This window comes from Phyllobates terribilis, unplaced genomic scaffold (genome assembly GCF_046119375.1).
Source record: "Phyllobates terribilis strain yellow unplaced genomic scaffold, ASM4611937v1 Scaffold_5__5_contigs__length_657084704, whole genome shotgun sequence".
NCBI classification, from domain to species: Eukaryota; Metazoa; Chordata; class Amphibia; order Anura; family Dendrobatidae; genus Phyllobates; species Phyllobates terribilis.
The window spans coordinates 82,541,212-82,554,625 of NW_027362765.1; the positions used below are offsets into that span (position 1 = coordinate 82,541,212).

General features: G+C 47.8%; 1 protein-coding gene across 2 annotated transcripts in view; it reads right to left on the minus strand.

Annotated features, from left to right (window-relative positions):
- Window positions 1-9,711, minus strand: part of FBXW10B (F-box and WD repeat domain containing 10B) — a 24,740-nt gene extending 15,029 nt beyond the window's left edge. For both annotated transcript variants that reach the window (XM_073682433.1, XM_073682434.1), the window contains exons 1-6: window positions 9,007-9,711; window positions 4,510-4,689; window positions 4,311-4,438; window positions 2,660-2,779; window positions 1,954-2,063; window positions 1,658-1,861 (exon numbers count right to left, since the gene is read on the minus strand). In XM_073682433.1, the coding sequence (XP_073538534.1) occupies window positions 1,658-1,861; window positions 1,954-2,063; window positions 2,660-2,779; window positions 4,311-4,438; window positions 4,510-4,689; window positions 9,007-9,508 (1,244 nt within the window). In that variant the 5' untranslated portion in view covers window positions 9,509-9,711. The remainder of the gene's footprint in view (window positions 1-1,657; window positions 1,862-1,953; window positions 2,064-2,659; window positions 2,780-4,310; window positions 4,439-4,509; window positions 4,690-9,006) is intronic.
- Between the last annotated feature and the right edge of the window lie 3,703 nt (window positions 9,712-13,414).

Here is a 13,414-nt window from a genome sequence, read left to right on the forward strand (position 1 = left end):
GATCCTTCAGATGGAACCTGAAAATCCATCTCTTCACGAAAGCTTATGTGACACCCCAGGGGTCTGGTTGCCACAGTAATAGAGATATTATGTCTGAGAGCAAGTGGGAGGTTTCTCTGGTCAGGAGCCCTAAACATGCAACACGGCCCACCCAGACCTGGGAGGGGAGGAATCTGCCCTTATAAACTGGGTCTGGGGCGGGATTAGTGAGTGAAGCTGCAGACAGACAGAGCCTGCAGAACAAGCAGAGCAGTCAGAGCCTGGAGAGGGAAAGCAAGAACAGGAGCTCTGTAGAAGCAGTAGCAGAAGTCCAGGGGCTGGAGCTGAGCAGAGTTCACCCTGGACGAAGATACTAAAGCCGGACACAGGAGTCCGAGGCTGTGGGGACTGATATACACCCAGCAGCAGAAACCAGCCAGCAGGGGATTCCAGGTCCCCTGGCCATAGAAGCCCGGAGGCTCAGTCACAAAGAAGGGACCAGCGCCGCCATCCAGGAGCGGAGGCTAACAAAAGGCCCCAAGTCACCAGCCATACGGGTGAGCACCACACGGTATACTCAGGGATGTGGGTTACTTGTAACCGCTGACAGCAAAGTAGCCAGGAAGAGTGCAGATAAACGGGGAGGCCTACAACTCCACCTGCCCAGGGGAACTCCTGCTTGCTCGCAGACTGACCAGGCCCCTTATACTAGCCAGTACTCCCGGGAGGGTCTGCCTTGTACCATCAGTAAAGAACCTAAACTGCACCTCCCATCTCTGTGATTCCTTGCCGCTCCTGCACCATTAGCACTGGGACCCTCAGACCATCACTCCCATCATCTTCCACATTAGCTGCCCTGAGGCAATACTTCTCCCTTGGGGAGTCATCCCATACTCGGCTGCGCAAACAACATCAGCCTCAGCGGTCTGCAGCGCAGCGGCGGTCCCCACTGACCCCAATCCACGGGTGGCGTAGTCGGACACTTATTACAATACAAATAGACTGCAACTGGTTTGACCACCCTGGGCACGGACCGGGTCACCGCCACGGAGAACTACAACCCCCAGCGATCCGGCTCCAGGTATTCCCCCTGCACAGCAGCACAACACAGGCCCAGGGGGCGCGTCACTTACAGCCTGCCATGACCCCGCTGCCGCCTCACCACCACCAGAGCTGCCGCCTCACCACCACCAGAGCTGCCACCTCACCACCACCAGAGCTGCTGCAACCCCCCAACCCACTGTCTCCATCCCCACCATCCTGCAGAATGTAAGCCCGCAAGGGCAGGGTCCTCCTCCCTCTGTACCAGTCTATCATTGTTTTTTGTTACTGAAGTGATTTTGTATGTAACCCCTACTCATGTACAGCACCATGGAATCATTGGTGCTATATAAATAAATGATAAACGTAATACCACTCATCATAACTTTGCTCTGATGGAGCAGACATGCAGTGTAAAGCATGGGAGCATAGCAGTGAACTGAGTTTATGATTACAGAGGTAGTGGAGCCATGGGATAGTGGCTTAAGAAAAATCAGTCATGCTGGACAAGCCCCTTTACACAAGTCAGACAGCCCCCGCTTCCAAAGTACAAAACACAGCCATGTAGATGACGCACCCTCAATGATATGCCCCCTATCGGCCCAGGGATGTCATGTCAACTCTTAGCTCGTCATACCTGATACTGAGATCAAAGCCTCCGCTGAACACGAGGCCCCTTTCCTCGCACAGCTGCACCACACGGATGCTGCCGGCGTGTCCCTGAATAAGGCGTGGGATCTGCGCCATGTCCACCATATCGTACAGCTTAACTTTACGATCTCTTGAGCCAACGGCGACCAACCGTCCCCCGTCAAAATGGATTACTCTGGACGGGTCACCTCTAAAGGGTAAAACAAAAAAATTAACAAAGTTGAGGGACACTATTGTGCACCCCAGGTGAGGTGCCAGTCTAATATCTAGGGTGCCACTTACTGTCCTGTAAGTATGAGGACGTTGTATGAGCCGCAGAAGAGGTTCCTTTCCTCCAAGGGCACCGCACAGGTCTCTACATCCACATATGCTGCTTCCAAACTTTCTCCAGGCTGCAGAAAAGAAAGTTTAGCACCTCCAGTGTCTCCATAATTACCTAATTTAATAACAAGGGCTTTGCTAAAATACTCTGTTCTGCAGGAGACTTTGCTGCTTCCAGAGTGATCCGCCCACAAGATCCACACTCTGCTCTCCTGAAATGCTCTGTGCCGCTGAGGACCTTATTCTTTGGAGTCCGTAACACTCAGTCTGTCAGCAGCCACAAGATCAGCACAGTGCTATCCTGAAACACTTTGTCCTGCTGGGACCCTGCAGCTTCCCCTATGCAATCTCAGTCTGTGATCCATTGCTAGGTCAGCACACTCCTCTCCTGAAATACTCCTCACCCATAAACCATAAAACTCCTCTCCTGAAATACTAAGTGCTGCTGGGCAAATTGCTGTTTCCACAATGTACTGTAATTCAGTTTGTCACACAAAATTTGCATATTCCTCCTGAAATAATCTGTGCTGCTGGGGACCATGCTTCTAACAATATGTAGCTCCCAGTCTGTCATCTCACAAAAGGTCCTGAAATACTCTGTGCTGCTGGGAGCCCATTTTCTTTCAGCCATCAGACTGTGACCAGTCCTCCCCCCAGCCATTCCCACCTTTGTTTCTTGGTAGTACTTCTCAAGTCTTGGTAGAGCATTGCCATCTTCTCCAACTTTCGGAACCGGTATTGCTTGGATTTTGGCATATGAAACGCTCACCCCCTTATATGAGGTTCCCTGTCAGAAATACATAGCAAAGGAAAATAATTAAAAAAACATTAGATCTGACCCGAACTTTAACTGGAGAGACCGGCAGAGACCCTTCTCCCCTTTGACTCTCCCTGTGTCTTTCCTCTTGACAGCAAGAAGTGATGGACAATAAGGTTGTCAGACTTCTACCCTGCTCCCTTGTGACTGCTCGACAGCAAATTATAAAATCCAGGAGAGTCTTGCTGATATGGTGAATGATGCCACTAAGCGTCATTCAGGCAGTACAGTACTGTCTCTCCTAGCTGGCCATTGTGGCAAAGGATCTCCAAAGGGCTCGTAGTGGCAGGGATGTGGCACACGTCACCTCTATACTCTGATATTAGACTTGAATCCAGTTGTTGTGACCCATTTTTATTCCTGACTACTGTCCTGGATCATTCCCCGCAATCTTGGCTCTGATAGATCACTATTATCAAACCATGCATTTCCTGATTATCCTCCTGATAGCTGCTTCTTTACCAAGCAACAAGCTCTGGTACATTGATAGTACGAAATCCTACATTTCCTAAATACTCTTTTGACAAATGCCTCAATAGTACATATCCATCCCTGCTACATTACCACTACCAAACACTGGATTTCCCGACTACTCTGTCTGCACCACATAACCAGCTCTGCTAAATCACTCTTACCAGATCCTGGATTTCCTGACTAGTCTGTCTGCACCACATATTCATCCCTGCTACATTACCGCTACCAAACCCTGGATTTCCCAATTACTCCTAATGCACCACATAACCAGCTATGCTACATCACTGTTACCAAACCCTGGATTTTCTGACTACTGCTGCTCCACATAACCGGCTCTGCTACATCACTGTTACCAAACACTGGATTGCCTGACTACTTTACTGACAACTGTCTCTGTAGCCACATATCCAGCTCTGCTACACCACCGTTACCAAACCTTAGATTAGCTGACTTCTCTTCTGACAACTGCCTCTGGATAAGATACCATGCTGTGCTACATTACCAACTACCGAATCTTGGATTTCCTACTATCCTGACTACTGCCTTTGTATCTGCTACATTACCGCTACCGAACCTTAGATACTACTTCTTAACAAGCACCGCAATTTACCTCTACCGATTCCTGGATATCTTAAATATTTTTCTGACAACCTTCTCTGTACGAAATGCCAGATTCTGCTACACTGCCTTTACAGAGCGCTCACCTGCTTGGCTCTGCTACCTCATTTTCCTGGTACATATTATGGACTTTTACCACTGTTATCCATAGAAGACATATTTTAATGTTTGTTTCCTTTTCCAATGGTGCTTCCATTACCGGACAATCAAGAGGTACCAAAGTCCTGGGGCCAGCGGAGTTCCTCAAATGAAGATGTTTTTGTGAAATTGTGCTGTCTAGTTGGTTCTTTTGGGTTGAGGTATTAGCTCTGACAACCCTATAATTTCCTGTTGTCAAGAGACTAGCAAAGCCAGTATTGATGGAGATCAATAGATTGAACACTTGTGGTTAGAGTTCTCTTTCCGGTACCTGCAGGATCATTGCCTCATTCCTCACAAGGGTCTCAGCTTCGAGGTCCAGGAGAAGGTCTCTTGTCAGGTAGCACCAGTGATGAGACACGAAGAGACATCTGTAGAGATGCTTCTTCTTCACGTATCCTACAAGGAAAGAGGGAAAGTGACTGCAGACCAAACCCTGGCTGGAAGCTACCGAAATGCTGGTTTTGTACCTAGAATTTTTTTGGAGAGATGCACCGGGAGGCAGCGGATGAAGTCTTTGTATTTCCTCACACCGGATGTTGACTGGAAGGAAGTGGGCACCACCATAAGAGACGGGTCATCTTGTGTCCTGTCTCGTATTTTACCTGATTCTTTCAGCTTGGATTTTTCCTCACGTGATTCCTGAAATTCTAGAAGATCAAATATAGAAATGTGTCAATTACAGGTGACAGATGCCATCATTACTGCCAATGAGCCAACAAATGAATAACCATCGCCGCGTGTAAACACGCCGATAGTTCGGGCAGGCCAATAAATAATCTGATGGTGGCTGTAGTCAAAGAGAACTTTATAGTCTATAGGGGTATTCCCAAAACTGAAAATTCGCCCCTATCTATAGGATAAAAGATAACTTACTGATCTTAGGGGATCTGACTGCTGAAACCCTCAGTGATCCTGAGAGCGTGGCTCTGGATTCCAAAAAACACTCAACTCTCGCTCCATTTATTGTTTGAGACTTCCGGAGAAAGCCAAATACAGCACTCCGCTATTTCTAGAAGTCCCGTAGATCAAGCATACTCCTGTCCGACAATTTCAAGACAGGGCTGCAGAAACCCAATTGTCCTAGTGATCAGATAGCTTTCAAGTCTGGGAATACCCCTTTAACCCTTGGAGAAAAGGGGAGAGTCTATGAATTGGTTTAATTCTATGAATCAATCACCAGGAAAGCGAGAGGCAACAAAGTTGGGACAAGCAAAATACCTCAAAAGGAGGAAAGGAAGGTGTGATAGGGGAATTGTGCTGCCTGGTTGGTTCTTTTGGGTTTTTTTCAGTTGGCTTATTAGTTCGAACCCTGTAATTTCCTGTTGTCAAGAAGATGGAAAGCAAGGTCAGTAGAGGTAAAGATCACCAGGAATAACAACCAAGATTAACTCTTCTGGCTGGAGTTCTAATTTAAAGGGAATCTGTCACCACTTTAAAGGGAATCTGTCAGCAGGTTTTTGCTATGTAATATGACAGCAGCATGATGTAAGGATAGAGACCCTAATTCCAGCAATGTGTCACTTAGTTTACTGGGTGCAGCAGTTGTGATACAATCACAGTTTTCTTTGCTGCAGATCTAGCAGAGCTCGGACTGCTGAGCTGTACAATCCTGCCCCATCACTGATTGGCAGCTTTCCGAAAGCTGCTAATCAGTGGTGGGAGTTTGGTTGGACCAGGAGGCATGAAACATTCAGGGGCGTAATGATCACGGTCAAAGAGGGCGTGGCCAGGCCTGTGGAGTCGGGTCCTGCCAATGGCAGTGCTGTTCTCAGCTGAATTTGTGTCTTCCCACGAGCCCCCTGCTATATTGGCCGCCGAGCTATCAGAGGTTGGCAGCTGACATTGGCTTGCCCATTGTGGGCAACACATGACATCACTGCCTTTTGCTGCCTGCCCACCTGCGCTGGCTATGGAAAAGGAAGAGGACTCTGCTCGCTACTGGAACGAGGAAAGGTAAGAAGAATCGTTTATTTTTTTGTGTTTAAATGTGTTTCAGGAGAGGGAACATTATTACAGGAAGAGGCCTGGGACGGGGGATCTTATTACAGGAAGGGGCCCAGGATGGGGGACATTATTACAGGAAGGGGCCCGGGATCAGGCACTTTATAACGGGAAGGGGCCCAGGATGGGGGACCTTATTACAGGAAGGGGCCCAGGATGGGGGACATTATTACAGGAAGGGGCCCAGGATGGGGGTCCTTATTACAGGAAAGGGCCCAGGATGGAGACGTTATAACAGGAAAGGGCCCAGGATGGAGACATTATAACAGGAAGGGGCCCAAGATGGGGAACATTATTACAGGAAAGAGCCCAGGATGGGGGACCTTATTACAGGAAAAGGCTCAGGATGGGGGACCTCATTACATGAAGGGGCCCAGAATGGAGGACATTATTACAGGAAGGGGCCCAGAATGGGGGACCTTATTACAGAAAGGGGCCCAGGATGGGGGACCTCATTACAGGAAGGGGCCCAGGATGGGGGACCTTATTACAGAAAGGGGTCTAGATGGGGGACATTATTACAATAAGTGGCCCAGGATGGGGGACATTATTACAGAAATGGGCCAAGGGTGAGGGACATTATTACAGGAAAGAGCCCAGGATGGAGGACATTATTACGGGAAGGGGCCAAGGATGAGGGACATTATTACAGGAAAGAGCCCAGGATGGGGGACATTATTACAGGAAGGGGCCCAGGATGGGGGTCCTTATTACAGGAAAGGGCCCAGGATGGAGACGTTATAACAGGAAAGGGCCCAGGATGGAGACATTATAACAGGAAGGGGCCCAAGATGGGGAACATTATTACAGGAAAGAGCCCAGGATGGGGGACCTTATTACAGGAAAAGGCTCAGGATGGGGGACCTCATTACATGAAGGGGCCCAGAATGGAGGACATTATTACAGGAAGGGGCCCAGAATGGGGGACCTTATTACAGAAAGGGGCCCAGAATGGGGGACCTTATTACAGAAAGGGGCCCAGAATGGGGGACCTTATTACAGAAAGGGGCCCAGAATGGGGGACCTTATTACAGAAAGGGGCCCAGGATGGGGGACCTCATTACAGGAAGGGGTCCAGGATGGGGAACATTATTACAGGATGGGGGACCTTATTACAGAAAGGGGTCTAGATGGGGGACATTATTACAATAAGTGGCCCAGGATGGGGGACATTATTACAGAAAGGGGCCAAGGGTGAGGGACATTATTACAGGAAAGAGCCCAGGATGGAGGACATTATTACAGGAAGGGGCCAAGGGTGAGGGACATTATTACAGGAAAGAGCCCAGGATGGGGGACATTATTACAGGAGGGGGCTAAGTATGGAGGACTTTACTACAGGAAAGGGCCCAGGATGGAGGACATTATTACAGGAAGGGTCCGAGGATGGAGGACTTTATTACAGGAAGGGGTTCCGGATGAGGAACATTATTAAGGGAAAGGGCCCAGGATGAAGGACATTATTACAGGAATGGACCTAGGATGAGGAACATTATTACAGGAAAGGGCCGAGGATGGGGGACATTATTACAAGAAGGGGCCGAGGATGGGGGACTTTATTATAGGAACGGGCCCAGGAAGAGGGACATTCTTACAGGGAGGGGCCCAGGATGAGGGATATTATTACAGGAAGGGGCCCAGGACGGGGGATATTAATACAAACAGGGGACTAGGATGGGGGACATTTCAACAAAAAGGGGACCAGGATGGGGGACATTATTACAGAAAGGGGCCCGGGATGAGAGACATTATTACAGGAAGGGGCCCAGGATGGGGTACTTTATTACAGGAAGAGGCTTGGGATGAATGACATTATTATAAGAAGAGGCCCAGGATGGGGTACTTTATTACAGGAAGGGGCCCAGGATGGGGGACCTTATTACAGGAAGGGGCCCAGGATGGGGGACCTTATTACAGGAAGGGGCCCAGGATGGTGGACCTTATTACAGGAAGGGGCCCAGGATGGTGGACATTAAAACAAACAGGGGCCTAGGATGGGGAACATAACAACAAAAAGGGGACCAGTATGGGGGACAATATACTAGGAAGGGGCCCAGAATGGGGGATATTATGAAATAAAGAGCCCATGAGACATTACTACAGTCCGGGAGACATTACAGGATAAGAGCCAGGAAGTAGGACATTATGAAAGGGGCACATACATCTGACCAACATCCTGGTAGGAGCCCCAGTTCAAATTTTACATTGGGGTCCATAGGACTCTAGCTATGCCTCTGCACCTAGTCCTGTAGTGATATACTCCTGCTGACAAAACGATTGTATTGATAAAGCAAAACAAAGCCCAATAAGTGACACATCCCTGTAATCAGGATTTCTGCCTCTTACGTCATACTGCTCTCAGATTACATAGCAAAAACCTGGTGACAGATTCCCTTTAATGCCACCTATAGACAACAGTAGCCGCCTGCCAGTCTTTGGTTTCAGTTCCTGTGCCTACAGGATCATCGCCACGTTCCTCACAAGGTTCTCGGGAAGGTTCCCCTTCCAGAGAATCAATAACCGGCATTATTAGACGAGCAGAGAGCCAAGAGAAAGTCAAGTGAAACCAGGTCTACATAGAGCAACGGATTAAAGATTTATAAAGCAATTTCCTGAAGCTCTGACGGAGCTGAAAAGTCACGGGTTATAGGTAGGGAGCACGATCACTTTTCATTGCTTTTAGATCAAGTTACAAAAGGTATTTTTATTTTTGTTAAGCAAATCTAATGGCTTCCTAATTATGTCACCTACTATGGCTGAGTTCTTACTTTGTATTTCGACACATATTTACAATTTTTTTTTTTTTTAATTCTCAGAAAAATATGGCGAAAACACTCGTTTTGTTAAAGGGGATTGTCTTATCTTATTTTAATGGTTATAGAACACCTTTAATAATGTTTAATTTTACCGTTTTCTGTAAACATGATTGCCTCTCCTCTACATGGACCTGCAAGGTTGATTACCTGCTTCCTTGGCAATGAGTACATGGATTAGGTTGGCAGCACTTTGCAGCAGGTTGGCACTGCACATCTGTAGCAGAAGCAGAGCATAATTTGCTTTGGTCCAATAGGATCCATTCCTGAACCATTCCCAAGTTTCCGTCATAAACTGGCGCAACACATGCTTGTTCAGTGCGCGGTTTGAGCCGCTGGTACTGAAATCTTGCGCCAGGCTGGGGTTGATCCGTGACCGGCTGTAAGTAAAATCCTTGCCCAGAGCTGGCTCCAGCACTTTCTCCATATAGACCAGCAAGTCCAGGCTCTTGAATCTCATGATGACCCCAAATAGAAACTTTCTTTGAGCATAGTGCCCAGCCCTTGTAAAAACTTCTTTGGTGAGGGCAAGCTTGGTGGCCAGTACGCATGTCTCACATACTTGGCAAAGTGGCATTCGTGGTGACTGGTTCTCGCAGCGTAGATCTGGGGCATATTGCAGCTTCAGCTCTGATATCTCCATGGTTTTCATGGTCCAACCAAAGGATCAAAAAGTGTATGATAATTATAAACACGAAAAAAACTTGGCATGGCATTTGCTATGATAAGGCCCAGAGTTGATTGGTGCCCATTTTGCTTAATAAATCAGCTCCCGGAGCTAGCTGGTAATGTCAGATTCAATCTCTGGGCAGCTGCTGTTTGCAGATTTTTCACCCTATTGTTGACGGCTCCAAGGAGACCGCGAATACTTTAATTATCCTACAATAGGCACCCTGCCCGAGCAAGTGCTGTAAGTATTGTAGTAGAGCAGCAGCTGATTCATGGTGTTGTCATTCCTCTTATATAGTCACAGGTGTTATACTAAGTACAGCACCTTGCTACATACAAACAGGTAAGGTAATAGAGAATAATGGCGATAGGAAGGATAGGTAGATAGATTGCACATCTTTATTCCTTCCAAAAACTTTACAAAAGGACTAGGGGGCATTCATTACATGTGGAGGAAATCGATTCCGGCAGCTAAATAGGAAAGAGTTCTTTACAGTAAAGGCCCCGTCACACTTAGCGACGCTGCAACGATCCCGACAACGATATGACCTGTCAGGGATCGTTGCTGCGTCGCTATGTGGTCGCTGGTGAGCTGTCAAACAGGCAGGCTCACCAACGATCAGGGGAGCAGCGACATCGTGGAAAGAACCCGTTGTTTACCATGGTTACCACTCTGCTACAGTGAGCGGGAGGTTACCGCTCACTTTAGCAGGCTGGTAACCATGATAAACATCGGGTTACTAGGGGCACACGCGCACCTAGTAACCCGATGTTTACCATGGTTACCACTCTGCTGCAGTGAGCGGGAGGTTACCGCTCACTTTAGCAGGCTCATAACCATGATAAACATCGGGTTACTAGGGGCACACGCGCACCTAGTAACCCGATGTTTACCATCGTTACCACTCTGCTACAGTGAGCGGGAGGTTACCGCTCACTTTAGCAGGCTCGTAACCATGATAAACTACGGGTTACTAGGTGCGTGTGTGCCCCTAGTAACCCGAAGTTTATTATGGTTACCAGCCTGATCGCTGCTCCCGCTGGTCACGCCCAGCGATGTGTGCTGACCAGCGGGAGGGCAACGACCAAAAAATGGTCCAGGACACTTTGCAGCGATCAGCGACCTCACAGCAGGGGCCTGATCGCTGCAAAGTGTCACACATAGCGACATCGCTGGTGAGGTCGCTGTTGCGTCACCAAAACCGTGACACAGCAGCGATCTCGCTAGCGATCTCGCTATGTGAGACGGGGGCTTTAGAGCAGTTAGACTGTGGAATGCCTGACCGCAGGAGGTAGTAATGGCAGATACTATATCAAGATTTAAAAAAGGGGCTAGATGCTTTTGCCATAAGAAATGGCATTGTGGGTTGTAAATAATCTACCGCTAAATACTGTATATTTAATTGAGAGATGCCTAAGTTGATGGACCTACAGTATGTCTTTTTTGAGCCTATGTAACAATGTATAGAAAGATACATATAGATATGATCATTTCTATCTAGTAGTAACATAGCTATCGGAGAGGTACAGTATGCAGTTATATCAGTAGTGCAGGAGGTGTATTCTCCCTTCACTACCGCTCTCCATTCTACGGTCTACAGAACGGTAGGATGACGCACAGGGTCTTGCTAACGTCTTGCCACTGTCTGCCAGTGGACTCGCCAGTATCCAGGCTCAGGTGAGTGTATGATTTTTTATTTTAATACTTGTAGGGGGACTGTGGGGCCATCATACAGTGTGGGAACTACTGTGGAGGCCATAATATAGCTTGGGGACTACTGTGAGGTCATCATACAGTGTGAGGACTACTGTGGAGGTCATAATATAGCTTGGGGACTACTGTGAGGTCCATCATACAGTGTGGAGACTACATTGGAGACCATCATATAGTGTTGGTGCCATAATACAGTGTGGAGATTACTATGGGGCTATCATAAAGTGTGGAGACTACTGTGGGGGCCATCATACAGTATGGGCACTACTGTGGATGCCATATTATGGCGTGAGGACTACTGTGAGGTCAGTCACACAGTGTGTAGACTACTGTGGGGGCCATCATACAGTGTGGGGACTACTTTGGAGGCCATAATATAGTGTGGAGACTACTGTGGGGCCATCATAGTGTATAGGGGCTACTATATGGGCCATCACACATTGTGGGGATTACGGTGAGGGCCATCATACAGTGTAGAGACTAGTGTGGGGACCATCATATAGTATGGAGACTACTGTGGGGGCCATTATACTGTGTCAAGGGGAGTTGTGGACCCATCACACTATGTATAGGGGATCTTTGGGTGCGTCATACTGTGTATAGGGGAGCTGTGGGGGCATTATATTTTGCATAGCAGAGCTGTGGATTCATCATGCGGTGTATATGGGAGCTGTACACATAGGGAGACTCAGTGGACATTATTACTGTACATTGGAGACACGGTACATTATTAAATGTTAAGTAGGCACTTAAGAAGCATTATTGTTGTAGGGGCACTCATTTTATTGTGACCAACAGAGGTGCAAAGAAAGCATTATTTCTTTTTAGTGGGCACTGTTCTCTAGGGCACTTGTACAGGGTATTAATATTTTCTAGTGGGCAATTTTACCCTCTAGAAGGCACAGAGTGCCTGCTGTGTGGCACACAGCAGGTCCAGTAACAGGGACAAATAATGGAACAGCGGCTCAGTATTGGGGTATCAGCAGGATGAGGAGTTTGTCCAGGTTGGGAAAAAATGGGGACAGTGCTAGAAATGTGATAAGTCAAATCTGTCTTTGTTGTACGTTCTGCAGATGAATTGTGGCTGGAAGAAGTCGTCATGTCGGTCTGGGCCAGATGGAAAAGATGGGAAAAGTGAACGACTCCATAAGAAAGAACATTAGCTGTAAGTCACTATATATAACTGCTGTAATCTCTTACATGCACTGCAGCACTGGTATCTATCTACCTCTATATGGTCACCATATGCCAATTTTATCAGTGTTGGTCTTTGTATAGAGATTCATTTTCAGTAACAGCGCTGTCATCTGCTGAGGTTCCCCTATGCCCACAATTGGGGTGCACCACCATAGTTGTAAACATGGTTACCTGGTTAGGGGCAGACTCTGAAATTTCACCCTTCCCTCACCTGCGTGTCTAGCCATGCCTCTGTATCCAGTTATTCTCACTGCAATTTTGTTTGGTCTCCCGTGTCCTATCTATGCCCCATTCTCCCTCCCTTCATTATTCTCTGAATTCCTGTGTACCCTTCCCTTCTTTTTAGTTTCCTTCTTTTCTCTTTGACCTATTGTCTGTACATTTGTCCCCTCTCTTAGGCTGCGTTCACACATTGCGTATTTTGAAAAAGCGCGCGCAAAAATACGCAATGTGCCTTGTGTCTGCCAGCTAAGTGAATGGGAAATTCACTTTGCCGTTCAGACACTGATTTTACGCAGCGCGAAAGCACAGCTGCATAAAGAATTGGCATGTCAATTCTTTACGCAGCTGCGTCCCGCGCTTTCTCCTATTGTGCCCATTATAAGCGATGGAATTACGCAGCGGTGTTCACACACTGCGTAATTCCAGCGCTTTTTTATGGAGGCGCAGGAGAAACTATGGATACTCACCTATCCGATGGATGGGAGAGGCGTCCGGTCCCGCCGCTTCCAGCATCTGCCGGTGAAGCGATCAGGTGACTGTAGCTTACCGGCTTCCGGTCAGCTGATTTACAAGCTGGTCACGTGACAGTCAGCTGATCGCTTCACGGCAGATGCTGGAAGCCGCGGGACGGGACCGGACCGGACGCCTCTCCCATCCATCGGATAGGTGAGTATCCATAGTTTTTTTCTTTTAAAGCAGTGTATGTACTGTAGCCAGAAGCTGTCTGTACATACACTGCTAGGGGGACACTCACAC